General features: G+C 36.5%; 1 protein-coding gene across 1 annotated transcript in view; it reads left to right on the top strand.

Annotated features, from left to right (window-relative positions):
* The window catches only part of CACNA2D1 (calcium voltage-gated channel auxiliary subunit alpha2delta 1), a 337,698-nt gene that overhangs the window by 207,853 nt on the left and 110,374 nt on the right, over nt 1-19,471 (top strand). Inside the window, exon 6 of the mRNA XM_085298915.1 lies at nt 8,680-8,811. Within this exon, the coding sequence (XP_085155041.1) occupies nt 8,680-8,811 (132 nt within the window). The remainder of the gene's footprint in view (nt 1-8,679; nt 8,812-19,471) is intronic.

The following is a 19,471-nucleotide window of genomic DNA, read 5'->3' as shown; positions in this document are numbered from 1 at the left end:
CCACCTCTCTGCGAGCTCAGGTGATGAAACGGACTTCAGCTCATCAGCATTTCTCTCACGTTTCCCACTTGCGCATTGTATTCCCCTCACACTCGGTGTGTCTTGGGTTGCTGTTGCCAGAGATGCGTTAGATAGATTGAACCAGTCTGCTCATTTCCCTGCCATTCATTAAACTTTCATTTACGTGAGGATTAGATTAGAATCCATTAGCCAAATCCACCATACCATTTTAATATTTATAAAAATGCCCTAAACGTTAGAAAAAAATCTTGTCTATGATAAATATGTGAATAAATATGTGAATATATATTTAATTTTATTTATTTTCCATTTTATGTGTGTATATATTCATGTAATAATTTTTCCCCATAGTTTATCTGCAAGCATTTAATATTCATGAATTAAAAATTAATAAGAAAAGCTGTTTTACTGCTAATTCTTGTGCTTCGTTAAGTTTGTATAAAGCTGTTGTTTGTGATTACTGAACTTCAGTTTTTAAAAGGACATTTTCTTTATTTGTAACACAGCATGGGTGTATCAGAATTAGATTGGAAGTGCCTTTCTAGTTGTCAGATCCAGTTCTTTAGCTAATCCGTGTAATTCCTTTACTGAATTGATCAAACCCAGTCTTAAAAGCAGGGGAACATCTGGCCTCTTTGCTCCATTCTCCTATCAGAAGTTCACTCTAAGGCCTTCTGCTCTAAAAAAAGACCTCTCAATTTCGTGTTCTATCTTATTCAGTATATATGTCGCAAAAAAAAATAATTGGAAGAATTTCATAATAGATGTTCTGTATAAAAATTAACTGGTGATAACATCAATTTCATAATTAATTGACTTTTCAGAACAGAAATTAATATAACGGGAATGAACAAAATAGTTAAAATACATTGCAGAAAGCATGAGTTGGCCTGTTTCCGGTTCATTTATGGCAGGTCAAAAATCTGTTTCTGTATGTTGCAGAATTTTCTTATTTCTAATATCTTTTTTCCATCTAACTTACCCCAGATACTGCTTAGGGTTTACTCATCTTGTAAGGTGCTCTAGTAACTAGAAAGTTATTGAAATGGTGAATCTTCACAGACTGAAAATAAATTTGAATAAATTATACCAGAAAAGATTTCTAGACAGTTTTTTGATTGCTTTAGTTTGTTATTGTTAACACCTAATAAGTATTTTTCTACAGAGAAGTCTTTACTGAAGATCAAGCATATCTCTATAGGTAGTTTAATTTGATATATCCTTTCAAATGCTAAAAAAAAAAATAAAGTGAGGAAAGAACAAAGATAATGTATAATATAGCTATTATTATTTAAGTGGTTGTTTTGTTGATATTTAATCCCTGATATCTTCATTAAAAATACAACAAATTTTAAAAATGCAACTTCATCTATTTTTAAAGAAATTGTTTTAAATTAGAGGTCCGTAAAAATTAATAGTAAATGGTAAGAAATCAGGAAGTGTTATAATTGCAGAATCAGGAATAGTTGGGTTGGAAGAGACGTCTGGAGATCATCTGGACCAAGCCCCTGCTCAAGCGGGGTCACCTAGAGCATAGTGTCCAGGACCATACCCAGACAGCTTTTGAATGTCTCCCAGGATGGAGACTCTACAGTCTCTCTGGGCAACCTGTTTCAGTGTTTAACCACTCTCATGATAATTTTTTTTTTTTTTTTTATGTTGAAATGGAATTCCTTGTGTTCCAGTTTGTGCCCATTGCCTCTTGTCCTGTCACTGGGCACCACAAAGAGGAGTCTGGCCCCGTTCTCTCTCCAGCCTCGCATCAGATATTTATACACATTGATTAAATTCCTCTGAGCCTCCTCTTCTCCAGGCTGCACAGTCCCAGCTTTCTCAGCCTCTACTCAAATGAGAAGTGCTCCAGTCCCTTCATCATCTTTGTAGCCCTTTGCTGGACTCACTCCAATATATCCATGGCTTTCCTGTAGTGGAGACCCCAGCACTGGACCCAGCAGTCCAGGTGTGACCTTACCAGGGCTGAGTAGAGGGRAGAGATCATCAAGACCTTCTGGCAACACTCTTTCTAATGCAGCCCAGGATAYTGTTGGTCGTCTTTGCCATGAAGGTGCATTGCTGGCCCATGCTTAACTTGTCCACCAGGGCCCACACGTCCTTCTTCGCCAAGCTTCTTTCCTGCAGGCCAGCCATACTGATGCATGGAGTTATTCTTCTCTAAGTGCAGGACTTTTCAATTCGCTTTCTTGAGCTTCATGAGGTTCCTCTCTGCCCATCTCTCTTGCCTGGCAAGGTGCCTCTGAATGGCAGCACAGTCATCCAGTGCATCGGTTACCCCTCCCAGTCCAGTGACATCTGCGAACTTGCTGAAGGTGCATTTGGTCCAATCAKCCAGCTTAGAAATGAAGTTGTTAAACAGTGTTGTACCCAGTATCATCCCCCGTGGGACACCATTAATGGCTGGTTACTTAAATCATTCTTTTTTGCTTTACTTAGGTTTTTATACTGTGGTTTGCTCCACAAAATCCTCCAAAAGTTCACTGAGCAATCTTACTCACAAGATTATCTGCCTCCTTACCCTCTTTTCTGAGAAAATATATATATATATATATTGTGTAGTTGTTTTTGATGTTTAGAATACATGCTAGTTATGCTTTGATATTAGAGGAAGCAAGGTAAAAGCACTGTTCATCCTTTACAATTTAGAAGATTCACAAATAACATAAGCAACAATAGGACACAATGTACTCATTAAGATCTTCTTTTCTATTTTATATGAGATAAATAACTTTTTTAAACTGTATCTTGAAGATTTTGTGACTCTACCTTTTATTAATTCTTTGCTGAGCTGTAATAGAAGCTTATTTCCATCTTCTATCCTTGACATTTTTATATTCATTTCCTTCTCCTGGGCATTTCTTATTTTAATGAGCTTTTATGGTACTATTCTAGCTATCAGCATGTGGCAGCTAACCAGTCAGCATACATCAAATGACATTGCCAGTTAATTTACTTGATTTGACATAGAGACAACAGTATGCTAGATTTCAGTGACTTCTTCAGAGACTCTGGGACATAATGTCAGATATCTAATGGGAAATAAAGAATTTGTTCATTTAAAGAAATAAAGAGAAAAGTACATGGCATGTTATCATTTATGCTTTTAATTACTATTGTACAATATCTACTCTATAAAAGTGTATTTCAGCAGATGTTGAAATTATTTGGTTTTATTACGTTCGTGTATGTAAGAAATCAAATTATATGTAATATATATAGTATGTATATATATGTGTGTATGTGTGTGTGTGTGTGTGTGTATATATATATATATATATATACACACACACATTTTTAACACCTATATATACACACATACACACTCTATTTCTTACACAGAATTGGCTGCATATTACCTGAAAAATCTAATTATTCAGTAATATTAAAGTTGATCATGGTAGGAAATACAAATGTTACTTTCAAGGTAAGGTTTTGCAACTGATTTGTATGTACAAGATCAAGCAAAGTATCACTTGATAGAATGACCTATCTGATTAGAAATCTCACTAAATTATGTAATAGTTATTTTGTGTTAAATTTGTGATGTGAAAGTTTTGGATGACCGTTTTGAGTTGAGTACTTTCCTGTGGTATTCTGTGGAAAGCCTAAGTGTCTAAATTCAGATTCTCAATTCCACTCAGAGGAACCGTTACCTAGGAGATAGTATTTAATTTGGAAGCACTTAATTCTTTCATTGGCTCTGGCCTTTTGCTTATGATAAACTTTGCATAAAATAGATGAYTTAAACCATGCATCCAAATTTAAAGGGTTGAAGTGCAAACTGCTAAGAGAACTGTGCTTCAAAATGACTATATTTGTGAATTATCTAGAAAATATATATTTATGAGCCAGTACAAACATGTAATAAAAAATATTTTGGGGTTTTTGAAATTTATGGGAGACCCTTCGTTCTCAGTCCAACATGAGTACAATTTTCCAGTGACAGCTGAGGGTTTGTAACATTGTATTTAATTTAACATAAACTAGATGGAAAGTAAGCTTGAAAAATTGAGAAAAGCATACAAGTTGTAAAGAAGGCCACTTTGCACCTTCAGTACAGTATCTGTAATATCTGAAATTATGAGTACAGACAGAAACCTGTCAATGCATGCACATAAAAATAATATTCTTTCAAATTTATGCTCCCTCTCTGCCCATTTAAATACCCTAATGTTGGACTGCAAATATATATTTCATTCATAACAAAAGCTAGGCGATGGTATCTTTAAAGAATTCAATGAGTCAACTTTGTTAAACAGGTTATGAAGCTGTAATACTTTGCACACATAAAAGGCAGTTAATGGAGTGCAGAGGCAGGTCCCTCTGGTCTCCCTGGTGTGCGTGTAGCTGCTTCACCAGGGAACGGTAGCTGACATATTTTCAACCATAGTAAATAGCTCCCAGGATTTTCAAATAAAGTCGCAGTCTGCCTTATAAGCAGGCCAGGGCCTATACATTGAATAAATCRTCAGAAGTGTATTCTTCCATTTCTTCTAAAGAGAGAGCAATAGTACTCTCTCTATTTTATTGATTGCATTTGCAGGGGAAAATTGAATCTGTTCCCTGTCAAGGCCCCTGAATCTCATGTCATAAAGAACAGAGGAAAAGAAAAAGATGGATGGAGTTCAGTGGGATTAGCCAGAAAGAATCATGTTGCCTTTTGTGCCACGATGAATTTCATTTTTTCATCTTACCCATGTCAAGTGAAAAGCAGCAGTTGAAGTACTTTGAAGAAGCAATCTTCAAAGACTCCTTTTAGCAGAATTGGAAATAAGCTTATTGGAGAGTTGTCTCAAACTAGATTTTCTGCCAATTATCAGTCAAAAGCTCTTTCCTGTGCAGAGGTTAACTCCAAAGGAAAGATAAGCGTTTCTAGAATATACAGCATCTCAGCAAGTGTGGCAAGAATGCCTCTAAACACTTCTGTTTTAGTAAGATCCATTTTTTAAATAGCAGGAGAAACATGTGAAATTCTCACTTATCACATGAAGGCAATAGAAATTCATGTCTGCAAATTAGGATATGCTAAGAGGTGGTATGTTCGTCACTATGAACTAGTCAAAGTAGCACTGCRTTGATTTTAAGGTGCGTATTAAGAACCATGACATCTTAGGAGGAACTACTTAAAAATTGTGTTATTGCTATTTGCGATATTTTTACTTGCTTTTGTTCAGGTGGCAAGTTTCGAATCTAACACTGTAGGCTTTAATCCAGAATCAGCAGATACTGATTTGAAATTTCCTATTAACAGAGATACTGCATTCAAAAAAGTAGGGAAACTGATTTTTACAGTGTGTGTTCTTTCGTGGAAGCAGAGAGGCAATAAATGCTGCAGATAAAGATGTGGGGAAATAAATGATTAATGCTAAAATTTCTAACAACTGTTACCTCATTTACTATCCACTGGATTAGTTAACACAAATTGAATATACTCTATATGCAAGTAGTTAATGACAAAAAATAGAAAAAAACTAACCAAAAAGTAAGCAAGCTCCAACTGCAAATAGCAAAGTGCTCCAGAAAATAATTRCTTTAATGATCATGCAATGAGATATTTACCTAGCAGTCCCATCAAATAAACTGTGCGTTTGTTCCAAGTATGGGGCAAATTATTTTTGTCAAGATGAGCAAATTAATTAAGAAGAGGCTGATATATGTTGAAGCTTACAATTATGCTGTTAAAATTTGTTTCTGAAATGGGACTGAGGCACTTAACTATTAATTTCAGGAGTTCGGGAAGATGTGTTTTTTAGTATGTGGGAACAGATACGCTGTTGTATCTTATGCTGAATTGCACATTTTTTTTTAGTCATTCAGTCTTGACACAATATTTTTTCCCATCTGTAAGTCTTTGGGGTTTTTTAGGATGTTTATCTTTTTTAAAAAGTCTCTGAGAGAAATTTGGAGAGAGAAAGGAGGAGGAGAAGGGAGGGAAGAACTAGGACATAAATAAGAAAATAAAACTCTTGAAGCTGGGGCATCACTTCTCCAAAAATATTACAAACAGAATGTAGAGAGACTGATTTCTTTATAATCTCAACAATTCTAACAAAGTGTTGAAACTATCTCCTTAGTTCCTCATTTTTCATATGTGTGTGTGAGATACATATATTTGGACTGTATTACAAAGACACCCTTTTCAACAGTATTTGTAAATRTATAGTAATAGGTTTGATATATCTTARTATTGAATATAATTTATTCATTTGTAGGCCTTATTGTCTGAAGGAAATACTCTCTATTGAAATATTGCATTCCATTTTATAYCAGAGGAGGCAGTCTCAGGGGATGCATAGCCAGGGGTTTAGAAAAGCAATTATGAGAATGATTAAATTAAWATATGTTTTTTTCTATATGTTTTTTAAATATTTTGCTGAATCATTGGTTTGAGCAACATGGTAGAGTCACTACTATGCTTGGGACTAGGGATTCCCATCYTCCAAGTTTCAGTTCTGTGGCTTAGCTGAAGACTACTTTTTCTATCCCACATTGCATAGAACGGTATTTTTGAGATGTGAGGGGCTGCATCCAAGTCAGGTCACAAGGCCAGATAAATGCATTTGTTTATGTTTTGGTGGGGCTCAGGAATCCACGGAGGACCCCGAAACCCAAATGTTTTGTTAGTGGGAAAASCTTTGAGAACTGTTGTCTCTTGGGTGCTTTTGATGTCCTAAGCTCCAGTGTCCTAAAATTTCATTAGGAGACGTAGGCTTGCACTTCCATTGGGCCAAGCACTCCATAAATCAGGTGAGGAAACTGTGACATGAAGTAAACAAAACATGAAAAGAAACTGTTGTCTCAGTAAGTGAATGACAAAGCTTCTAATAACTTCACAGAGCCACTTTGGGAAGTAAAATCTGAAACAAAGTCAAATTTCAAAGAATTTAGAAAGATGGTACGTAATGTTTAATTACCCAGTAGATCAAATTGGTTCTAAAAGATAAAATAGAAGAGTAACCATTTTAAAATGATAATTTTGAAATGATAAAGTTCTTATGGTGGCTAAGGGAGRTATTCCTCTTTTTCAAGTAAACATACATATTTTTATAAATGCCTACTTGACAGAGAGACAGGTGTATAGTACAAGCTTATTGGTTACCGGAAGTCTCAAGAGTTGGAAATTGAATGTGATATTTCTATATAAAGCTGTATCTTGAGAGAGTAATATTCTCTTAAAACTTCTTTGAAAAACAGATAAACCTTTCTCCAAAACATCTGGTGTAGCAATTTTCTCCTTAACCTTTAAAAACAAGCCTATAAAATTTAATGGTACCATTTCATTTCTCTAGTACCTACAACAACTGTACTTTGGAAACTGGCTGTCAGATGTTAACTTTTAACTTGTCCTTATTTTTATTGTTTCTGTTTTTTCACAAATAATGAATAATGAGCTAGAAAGTAGACCTGGATACAAAATTTTGTACCCTGATGCCACTGACCTGCCTTCAGCTTAAACTGTTTTTATTTCAGCATGATTCGTCTATTTGCAGAGAACTGAAACTTCTTGCATGCAATACTAAACAGTGTCTAAATTACAGCCTTGGGTTTTTTTTAGGATTTTTGTCTACATTTTAAGTTGTTTTCATTTTTTTTCCCCTCTAGCTCTCATTCCACTGTCACTGATCGCTGTATCACTATTAATCTAGGTGTTTCAGAAGTGTTACTTATAAGACTGTTGGGCAACACAAAGGAAAGAATTAGTGACCCAACCAACAAAAGAAAAAACTCTTGCTTTTTCTAATTAACTGAATGCCAGCTGTTGCCTGACATGAATAAGATAATCATTGGGAAAAGCATGACTAGCTGTACCATAATAAAATTTCATATTTTTTTCAATTGATTATTACTGTGGCAGTGTTCATTGGCTGTAAAGTCTCCCATTACGTCTTTTTCACAAGCACATAGGGCGTGTTAAAATGTATTTTTACATAGTTAACACAAGCATCAGCTGTCAATATAAATTTCTGCGTTACTGACCACTTAGTGTTTCAGTGACCGTGCATATGAATGTCCTTGTGTATCAAGTTCAGTGGGAAGCTGACCCAGCTCATAAATATTAATGTTCACTCTACTGGTCATTCTGTAAGTGATCGCATATATAAACATGAAGATCTTGTCGGCATGCAGTAATGTGTGCTATTGTCCATGGTTGGCCCACCTAAATTTTACCACTCTGATACTCCTTCTTGCCTTTTCCCTTTACAGCATCCCCTTACAACATCTGTTCTGAACAGAAAAACTTTGTTAGCTTTTCTAAAAGACTCGTCTACTTTTGTTGGCATCATTCTAGTATTTCTTCTTGCAGTGTGGTGTGACTAATAGAAATATCACCTTTATATACTTATATTTAATTTTCTATGACTGGGATGTACAACTTGAATGACATCTCAGAAAAAAAAATTATTGAAGATACTGAATATGCAAATAAACGAACAGTTATGGCATGTAAATAATGCATGGGGAAGAAGAGACTGTAAGGAACTTAAAATTGTCAAGAAAGACGAGTGTGTTTCCTTAAATCTTTGTTGATTCATTAAACAAAATGTTATGACTTTCTACAAAAATTTAGTTTCTTCTTTGTAGTCATTGTTACTTGTCTGATGGTGTAACTGAGTAACATCAAATATATTTTTTCTTTGACAGCAACGATAGTGTTAAATGAACTCAACTGGACAGCGGCACTGGATGATGTATTCAAGCGGAACAGAGAAGAAGACCCCACCTTACTATGGCAGGTTTTTGGTAGTGCAACTGGCCTCGCCAGGTATTATCCAGGTAACTGAAGTCTTCTAAAAAACTGTCCTATGGTACCGAAATTCAGTACACATTTCCTTAAAAAAATTATGAATGCTTTACAAGCAATAAAAGATAACCAAAGATAACTTTCTCCTATAGCTGGCATTCGCATATACGAGAAATAACTCAAAATCTATGAAGTTAGATACAAATGATACAAATGGAGAAAAACTGGATATAGAGTATATAGCTAGGTGCATCTTTTGCAGTAGGAGGAACAGTGGATAATGTTCTTTGAAAAGCTAAATATTTACATATTGTTATGTAAAGAAGCACATGAATATTTTCCAGTGAGGGTTTTTCTTTTTCTTTTTCCTTTTTTTTTTTTTTTTGTTTGACCTGTCTAGTTTTAAAAATAGTATATCAGTAACTAAATGGACAGTCTTGGGGTTAAAATCAGTGAAAATACAACTGCACAATGCTTTGTGTATGTCCTGCAGAATCCACAATCTCTGCCAATTACGATTTTACCATTAGAGCTAAAGTCAATAAATACAACTTGATTATTTCAACCAGCATCTGTTCCACCTGTCAAAGCATCCCATTACTGAATCACAGCAATTAATTTAAATAGGGGTATATTTTAATGAATTTAGGCCATCCATAGCCTGAATTAATATATTTGACAAGCACCACCAAATGCAAGGCTTGTTTGACGACAGGCATACTGCCTCCACTMCTGCTGTTCTCGATAAGTGATGTTGTTACCAGTGACAGAGTAGTGTGGCCACTAGCCACATGCTAATTGTGTGCACTGCCTTCTGTCTGAGGAAGAACTTGTGATGCTTTCTCTTCTRTTTATAAATTTCTGGTGTATCTTAGGGTGAAGAAGATTATTTTTAAAACTGTTAACCATATCATTAGCACAGTTGCTAACACTGGCAGAAAAGCTGCCTTAGACTGGTTGGTAGGAAGAAATACTTCACAGTACTTGGATCTTGTTTGTGTTGTCAGTTAGAGGCTGATGAAATAAGTACAGTGAGATGTTGCATAAAAATAATATTGAAAATATTATTTCTTTATTTCAAATGTTTCTGTTTCAATGTTTGTGAGATCTATTAGTACTATGTTTGAAGTCACTGTTTGTCACTTACTTTGGCCTTATAGTGATTTTTTCAAGTGCTGGGAAAGAAGAATTTCTAATACATTTTTGTGACAAAATATAAAATTCATTTCCACACCATATTACCAGGGTCCTCAAAATTTTTAAAAAAAGAACCCTTCTCTGAAATAAAAGATATGTGAGGCACATAATGTAGATTTGGATACTTCCTGCTATTCTAGCAGTACTCACCCACGTGGACCCACGAAGTAGTCTTACAGCCACATTGTGAAGACCTAGATATAAAGACAGAGAAGTGAGTATTTGAGAAATACATTTGACAAAAAGATCTATCACGTTTACAAGGCACTGAAATGGGATTTCAGAGATAGGGTCATCAAAATTACTCCTGCGCAACGTTTTCCCATTGAAAGAAATTGGAGACAATTGGAGACTGTTACGAAACTTCCCGCTTCCTTCGAGGACGTTGCAGATGGGCGTAGTGCTGTATGTCATTTAGCCAGCGGTCACTGTTACTGTGTTTAACCAGTAAAGTATGATTCCTTGGTATATCCTAACTGGGTAATTCCTTGACTCTTAAATTTTGCCCCCTCCCCACCCCCCAAGAGTAATGTGGAGCAGTCTGATGGTGATCTTAAGTTGTTTGTCTATTTTTCCGTGCCTCTTTTCCTTCTTGCTTCCTGTTTATAGCTTAAATTAGTAAGGCTTTGATTAAGTCTTTGTGCACATTTTTCTATCTTTTTCTTACTTTACTGAGACCTATCTGACACTCACAGATGTTCTGAAAATGAAATCAAGTTTCATATAGTCGAATGAATACTTTTCATATTTACTTTTTGAAAGTGATTGTATTATATTGTAAAAATTTACTTCATTGCATTGGCCTTAGGTAAGCCTGCTGCAAAAGGATGATTTTCTCCATAGTGATGATATTTGTGAAGGATTTGGACTTACCAAAAATCAAAAGTAAAATAAAGCTGTTTGAATTATTAGCTGCAATATATCTACTGTCTTGTCTCTCCGGAAAATCGATATTTAGGTACCTCTGAGCTATAGAAGATGTCTTCAATCACAGGGTTCTTGAACTAATGTTTTTATCTGATAATATCCCACTTCCTTGAGTAATGGGATGGTATATCACTTCTGTCCTAATAGGCTCTTAGGCTGTCCTTATCACCATGGTAACCAATAGCATTAAGGGATCACTCTGTGAGTGACTCCGTGGGTGGAAAGTATGTGTGAAATATTAGATTATTTTTCTATTACATGTATCCTGTTGTTTCCTAGGTGCATGCTGTTGTAGTCACTTTTAGGCACTCTGGCATCTAGCAGCACAGATAGGATCTTTTATAATTTGTAGCAATGCTTTGTCCAACTCTTAGGTGTATTTATACTCCCTTCTCTATAATACAGGGACAGGACAGATACCCGACTACAACCAGGTCGAGACACAGTATTTACAGCAATCCCTTTTTCTCAGACTTTTTTCTTTATAGGCTACAGCAAGTTGTATTAGACTTAAACTGTATATTAAATAGATGCAGTAGAATGAGAATAGGAAGCATTTTATCTATTCCTCTTGCATGGAATTGATAAAATCRGGATTTATTTGTTTATTAGTATCAGAAAGAGGAAGTGACAGAAAAAATTTTCACTTCCTCTATTGTTATAATGTAATTAGTCCATCAAATATTTGCTATGCCAAATGTTATTTTTGTTTAGGAGAAAGTCCCATTCTATGTGAAATGCTATTTGGAGACTTTTTGGTGTTTCTTTTCTTTTCTTTTCTTTCTTTCTTTATTTTTTTTTTTGAGAAGGAGAATATATGTTGTATAGATAAGCCAGAATTTGAAAGATACATATGTAGATAGATGGCTACAGATATATAAGAAAGTTATAATAATTCATTAATAATTATGTGCTTCATTTCTTTATTAACTATTTTTCCCTAAAAGATACTAAGCACAGCTTTCATTCTGAGACATCAAGATAGAAATGGCAGAGAAGAACCCACCATGCAGGATACTTCCATGGGCCTTAAGCCTTATTTTTCAGTTAGAGCCTTAATCAGCTTGATAGACTCACCTTATATTAAGATTTTCCTTCATCTAATTGCTTAACAAAGTGTGTCTTGAGTAAAAAAATTTCATAGATCAGTGAGAACACTTAATGTCAGCACTGCTTTTAGTTTCAACAGCAACATACTTGTGAAGAGAAATGTTCCTTTCTATTTTTTCTCTGTTAGCATTATCRCATCATTCCCTGAGAATCATTGACTTCATCCTCATAGCGGATAGTTACAAAATATTCCAAGAACATTTTATGTGAGGTTCTGATGCATAGATTTTCCACTGTTAATGAAAAAAAMMMYTTTTTTTTTTGCATAGTTTTTATCCTTGTGGTGATAGACTGATGGTGGTTGACTGTAGAGCATTGACYATTACTTTAATAAATCTTGATTATTGTGCTGGCTGGAGAATTGTATTAGGGAACATTAAACAATGTGGACATGCATAGTATATGGGACCTGTGGGGATGCACCCGTGACTGCTGGGGGAGCTGGCACATGTCAGTTAYTAATGACCTGGATGCTAGCACCAAGTGCACTCTCAGCAAGTTTGAAGATGATACCATACTTGAAGTAGTGACTGATACATCAGATTCAGAGAGACCCAAACAGGCTGGAGAAATGGACCAAAAGGAAGCTCATGATGTTCAGCAAAGGGAAATGCCAAGTCCTGCACCTGGAGAGGAGTAACRCACCAATACAGGCTGGAGCCTTACCAAATGGAGAGCAGGTTTGCAGAAAAGGACCTGGAGATCCTGATGACTCTCCAAGTTGACCATGCATGAGCTAGCAATGTGCCATTGTGGTAAAGGCCCACAGTGTCCTTGACTGCACTAGGCAGAGTGTTGCCAGCAATTCAAGGGAGGTGGTCCTTCCCCTCTGCTCAGCCCTGGCGAGATAACATCTGGAGTGCTGTGTCCAGTTTTGGGCTCCCCAGTACAGGAAACACATAGATATACTGGGATGAATCCAGTGAAGGGCCACAAAGATGATGAAGGAACTGAAGCATCTCTCATATGCTTCTTTGTGTGTGAAAACACTGAAATAAGATTACCCATAAAGAGGCTATGAAATCTCCATCCTTGAAGATGTTCAAACCCTGACTGGACACAGTCCTAAGCAGTCTGCTGTAGCTGGCTTTGCTTTGAGTGGGGCAATCTGGCAAGACGATCCCCTCCAAACACTRCTGCAGATGTGTCATTGAACATCCCTAAATCACTTTGTTCTAAACTGTGAAAGAGTGTTTCCTGAAGGCAGCCCCTGGCCAGTTCACCCATTTTGTGTGTAATCCAGCAATCATTTTCACCTAACAGTATCAAATGCGATGGCTAGGTTATGTTCTGTGAAATAACCACTATGGCTCCTTTCTTTTCCCTTATGTTATTTAGGCGTTGTTAGTACACCCATTTACTTGTATGTTTTTCTTTCTGGGCAACATGGAGAAAATTRTCTGCAGATCGCTGTGGTTTTGCATTCTCCATTTTAAGATAAATTAAAACGTATCTACTTTAAATTTCTTTGTATATCCATAACTCTTTTCCATTTCTGTCACAGGAACCATTCTTAGTAGGATATAYAGCCTTTATTAATTTCAAGAACAGCAGAAATTCTTTCTTAACCGAWGTCTGATACCTATCTCTGCTTTTCATCCTAAGTAAAGCAGCAACATGCAGATAGCACAACAGGCTCATAGTGCTCCCGCTGTGGGGACCTTGGCTTTGATCTCTTGCAATTGCAGTCTGTAATTGTGTCCACAAAATGTTTAGGTTTTTTTTGCAATGTCTCAAGAGGAAATAAGTATTTGAATATACTGCTTGAAGAGAGTGCACAAGGGGCCAGGACTTCCAGGCCACAGTGGAGGACATAASCAATTAATCGATTAGCCTGAACAAAGGTACCCCCACAGAGATGATACCTTTCTTCTTCCCATTTTGTAGAATAACTGTCRGTTCAGATATAAGTGTAGTGAGTGCATGTTTTAGGGGAAGTTGCATTTTTAAAAAAAATTTATTATTTTCTTTAATGTAATGGCTATCTTTATGGATGGAAAAATATCTTGAATGGATGGAAAAGAGAAGGTTGAAGTAGTTACATATATTGAGACCTCATGGTGCATCCCTGCCATGCATCAGCCTGATAAGCCTGTAGTAAGGAGGCAGCTCTGAGGGCAAGYCAGGAGGTCCAACCCAGGGGTCAGGGCCAGCAGAGCACAAGGTTCAGCCATACAAGCATAGAGCATAGCTCAGGCAAGGAGCAAGGACCTGCAGCTCCCAAGCTAGGGGCAGAAGCCTCCATGAGGTTTCTCACAGTTTTTTCCCCCTTTCCTCTCCCCACAGTTGTCTGAGTCAGGTTACACGTCTGAGCCCTGTAAACCTGGCCTTGAACGCAGTCACCAGACCCCTGGGAGGCTGCAGAGCCTGCTGCTGCACGCAGGGATCTGACACTTCGTGTTCAAGGAACAGACTGATTCCATAATCAGCAGAAACAAGCAGATTTGTGTGGGACTACAGTTTATTCCTCAGTCTCTTATGTTTTCCTCTCATTATTACCCTCTTAGACTGGGAAATATTTGCTGCTATAAAGTGACAGACAACTACGACAGACAACTTCCTTCTCCACAGTAACTAATTGCATTGGCTGGCTTATTGAAGGAAGACTCTATACATTTTTTTGTCCTTTTCATCCACTTGTGCGGAGAGCAATGGCTGTTGTTTACAGTCTATCTGAAAATTGATATTTCCAATCTAATGAAATTAGCCTGAAATCCTTATGATTCTGCATAATGGCAATGTTCTCTTCAAGTCACAGCTGACCACTTCTTCTGTCATTAAACATGTAGCCACTACTAATTTATTTAAAAATGTGAAGTGTTGCAAGTTCAATATAAAATTTACAGTACCTCAGAGGTTATGTTAGATATTTTCTGAAGATTTCATCCGAAAGTTACGGTATCAAATAATTCAGTAGCAATATTCCTGCTAAAATATGTGAAGTTAGCAGACTGACTGGTGAGATTGTCAAACCATTAAAATCAAAAGGCTCAAACGTTTTAAGTGATTTTTTCACAGCCAAATGTAATGGCTTGGTCTAACAAGCGTATCATTTTCAAAACTGTTTTTGCTYGTAAGCTTAGCCTTGTAGACAACATGCGCAGCATCCTTTGTGACCAATATTGTGTTAAATAGAATATTTTCATGAAACCACATGGGAGAGATTTGTGTTTTTAATTTTCTGTTTGAAAGTTTATCTTCAATATCAAGAAGATCCAATGCTGTAGGTGAAATCAGAGTCAGTAAATTAAGTTCAAGCAGCACTGAAATCTGGTAAAGAAATGGCAAAAAAATATGAGTAGTTCTGAATATCCATGTGGCAGAATGTAACTAAAATCAGGAAAAAAAGATAATTTGTTTACATCAACAAGTTTAAGGTGAACTTGTTGAGACCAGACCCAGACATAAAGGAATGTAGTGAATGTGCATTGCCCTCTCTTAGATGTGATACTGCTTGGTGTGTGGTCCTGTCCCACTTGCAGCCACAGGGACCCTGAGGTCATTGTCCTGCACTACTGTCCARTGTGGGCTCGGTGGTCCAGTTGAGTCATTTCCAACAACAAGGATATCTYATTTTACGTGGTGGTATTTTGGAGAACAAGTTATAGGATGCTTATTTTCCTGTCTTTATCAAGCAATCACAATAAACTCTTCTGAACATCTCCCACACACCCCTTGTTCGGTAGGACCCCACCTGTTTCTTAACGTTCAGTTTGTAAGCAGAATTTTAGCCGAGTTATCTGTAGAAGGCAATTTAGTCTGGGACACTTTTATAACTTCTTTTCTTTCCATTTTGTGGTTATCTGAGGGCTCCGTTTCCTTGAATGTATTTGCTCAATTTGTTCAGGTCTGGTGTCTTTATGAAAACGGCAGAGGAGGCACGTGAAGCCTTGAGGATGGACAAGGCAATAGACCTCCTGCTTGGCTTGGAGCTGGGCAATCCTGAGAGGCAACCCTGGGATAATATGTATCTTTTTTGGTCACAGCTCTTGTTTTCCAGATGTAAGATTCATTCGATCAAATGAGATGGCTCAATTTTAGCCATTAAAAATCAAGGTATGTCTGGGCTCTCTTTAGGCACCAAAGGAATATAGTTAYCCTCAGATGATGCGATTGTCCAGGTAGGCACCTGCCTAAAATAGATGAAACAGATGAATACTTCGGAAGGGTATATTGCATGCATCAGATATGGACTATCTAATACAGAATACCTAGTGCAGGTTAACTTTTTAAAAGGTAAAATTAACTGAGAATAATCCCTAATATAGTTCAGAGTTTGTTTTTCTTTTATAAGGTTGTTTCCAAAGTGGTTTTCCTTAGAAGGCAGGAGCTTTCTTTTTTCTTTTCTTTTAATCTTGAATTAGTTTGCCACAAACAGGAAATGGTGGGTTTAAGCCCACCTTCTTTTCCTCCTGTAATCAGTTCCTTGGGGGCTGGAGCATGTAGACAGAAAGATGCTTCTGTGTATTCAGACTACAGATTAAATTTATGATTAACCAGAGAGCTGTGGACAACTTTGTTACCAAAATAAATAAAATGAAAATAAATGAGTTTAGTTAAAATATTTTAATATAGTTTGACAGATGTTAAATTACTTATATTTTGTGAGGCATCCATCTGGCTAATTTTAATGCTAGATTTTAGAAAGCAGCTATTTGAAAGAACAATTTATGATCAAATTTTTGGCAGGCTACTTGGAGGTGTAGGTGCAAACCAGCCAGTTCCTCTTTTAATCTTGAAATCCTTCTTAAAATTATAGAACTAATGGGGATTAACATTGTTAATCAATTCTTCATTATATCCCTGCAATGGAAAGCACATTACTTTCACTTTAGTAATTACTAATTAAACAGATTTAGAAAACATTTTGTATTTTTTTGCTAGAGATCATATTGATCACTTTCTCACCTCTCTATTTATTTTATTCTGCAAGGATAAGATCCTTAATAAAGGATATATTTTGTTTTGGTCTGCAGATAGCCTAACCAGTTCATTTATTTGTAGCTAAATATGATATAGAATCTTTCCAGACATAGCAATAAATAAACTTAATAAAACTTAGCTGCAAAGACTTACTGGAGTAGAAAACCACATTCTTGATTTAGATTAATGTGTAGTATGAAGCGCTATTTGATCAGCAACACTGGATCTATTCTTCAGGGAAAATATGAAATAATATCTGCCACAAGGTAATACTAGAAGGGGTTTTCCAGAAATGAGTAGTCTCAGATTGCAGTTAGTAGGTTTTATTTAGCAATAACATTAGTATGATGATATATGAGTAGATTCAGGATCCTTTAAGGAGAGTTGCTGATCGTAGTCGCAATGTGAGGGTATTTGCAGTATTAGGAGAGCATTATGTCTGCTGCTGCGTGTGGAGGATGGCGATGTGCAATGCCAGGTCAAGATCAGAAATGCTGAGCCAAATGCTAACAAAAATAAAACTGAAAAAGAAGTGCTGTCCTGTCCCAAATGTTCCAGATCCTTGAATCTTCACACTTCCTCTGGGGATGTAACAAGGGGCTGTGGGAACTTAAACTTATGCCTCGCGCTCCCCAGGCAGTGCCTCTGGGACTCCCACTCTCACCGGCTGCAGCACACCTCTATCTATAACTTCTCTCTAGTTTCTTCRGATAGGAAAAATTGGCCTCCAGTCTCCAGCTCCATGGCCTTATCCTGTCTCATAATCCCAATGGACATATGTGTCCTCATCATTTGACCGTACCCATGTTAGAGAAGGAAGCTGAGGCAGGAAGGGTGACCGGAACAGATAGAGGAGAGCTTTGTTTTAATTCAGCCCTGGTTCACAGAGGAAAGCCAGTAAAAAGTGAAGCACTGCAATATCAGCTTCCTTGGTGAATGTTAGGAGCTTCTCACTCATGAGGAAAGACAGTATATTCTTGCCAGTAAGTTTCTAAAGAGATTGAATTTTTACCAGACTTTCAGGTGAACTAGATATGAAGCACCATTTCAAGATGTGGGTGATCCTGTTGTTTATGGAGATACAACTCTATTTATGTGAAGAGTATTGAATTAAAATAGCGAGATAGTTGTAGAATTTAGGTCCTTAGCTAGACAGATAGATACTGAAGAAGACTGCAGTTTTGGAACTAGATGCTGCGTAGTAGACTTAATTCTTACTTTAAGCACATATGACTTAATCATGTATAGAGATCTGTCTTAAGGTCACCTGCCTCCTCATCTCTACAGGTATGTCTGTATTAGCAAACAGAACAAGCCAGAGTTTTATTAGTATTAGCATTCTTCCAGACAGCCCTATGCTAGGATTGAGAGGTCAGCACATGATAGCAGCCTTTCCCGATAGGCAGCACTGCACCAGTTTTGGTTTCTTCCATCCTCCATAATCCTCCTATGCTACTGCAGCAGGCTTCAAGTAGCCCTTGATGCTCTTAGGCGTTATGGCAGGACATATGACATATACATATCTTTCATCCTGTAAACACCCTCTGATGGGCTACAATGCAACCTTAACCTTGTTTCAGATATTTTGAACTGAAAAATTGAAAAATACATTATATTTAGCTACAAAAAAAATGGAAAAGAAAAATGCAGCTCCTCTCTTTGAGGAGACTCAAAGCCAAYTGTTTTGTAATGTGGACATGAGATTAGCTCCCATCCTTACTTTATTTATTGGTATAGACTTCTTYGTTCCTTAACTACATGTCTAACCATTTTTTTAGCTATGCTCTTCACCATTTTTCTCAAGTTTACAACTCTTAAGGCTTATTTAAGTGCTTACCTACCTGTATTATTGAGCCTAGTCCTATTTGGTAGTGGTACCTCACTTGTATATATCACTCTGTTCTGATGTTTCTCAGGAGATCTCAAAGCATGTTATAAAAGTAATAAAAATATTATTGTCCTTATTATTTAGGCAAATAAAGAAACAGCAGTAGAGAAATAAAATGACTTCTTCGCTGAGACACTGCAGCATAGGGATTCTAGCCTGAAATATAAATAGATAGTGAGTTTTTTAAAACTCAATGTTTTTGAAGACTCAGATTATATTCATTAAGTCATATTTAAACTCACAAAACTGTTTATATATTTAAGTGTATAAAGAGTATGTGTGTTAGTCTTCTCAGGATCTTTGTAATACAGGGGACAGAGACATGATCAGAATTATTACATTCTGTTCCTTTTTTTATTGTAGGCTAGCCTTGATTTCAGCCTTACTTTATCTATCTAATAATGTAATATCATGGGTACGTTCACATTTACATTCTGTACATTCCTCATACTAGTACTTTACTAGGATATTTGGCTCCTCCTATATAGTTAGGTTACTAGATGCTAAATGGAAAGGTACAGGTAAGGAAAAGAGAACACTGAAGTTGATTATCCAGAAGAATACTTTTGCCCATAAAGTCTTCTGAAATCCTTTGATTAAATATAGATAGAGAGGAGCTAGTATCATCTCATTCTCTTAATCAAAAA

The sequence above is a fragment of the Rhea americana genome, unplaced genomic scaffold (assembly GCF_003343005.1).
Source record: "Rhea americana isolate MKP2758 unplaced genomic scaffold, rheAme1 scaffold_1, whole genome shotgun sequence".
Classification (NCBI taxonomy): Eukaryota; Metazoa; Chordata; class Aves; order Rheiformes; family Rheidae; genus Rhea; species Rhea americana.
Note: the sequence above shows the minus strand (reverse complement) of the source record. Positions and strands in the feature narration are given on the sequence as shown.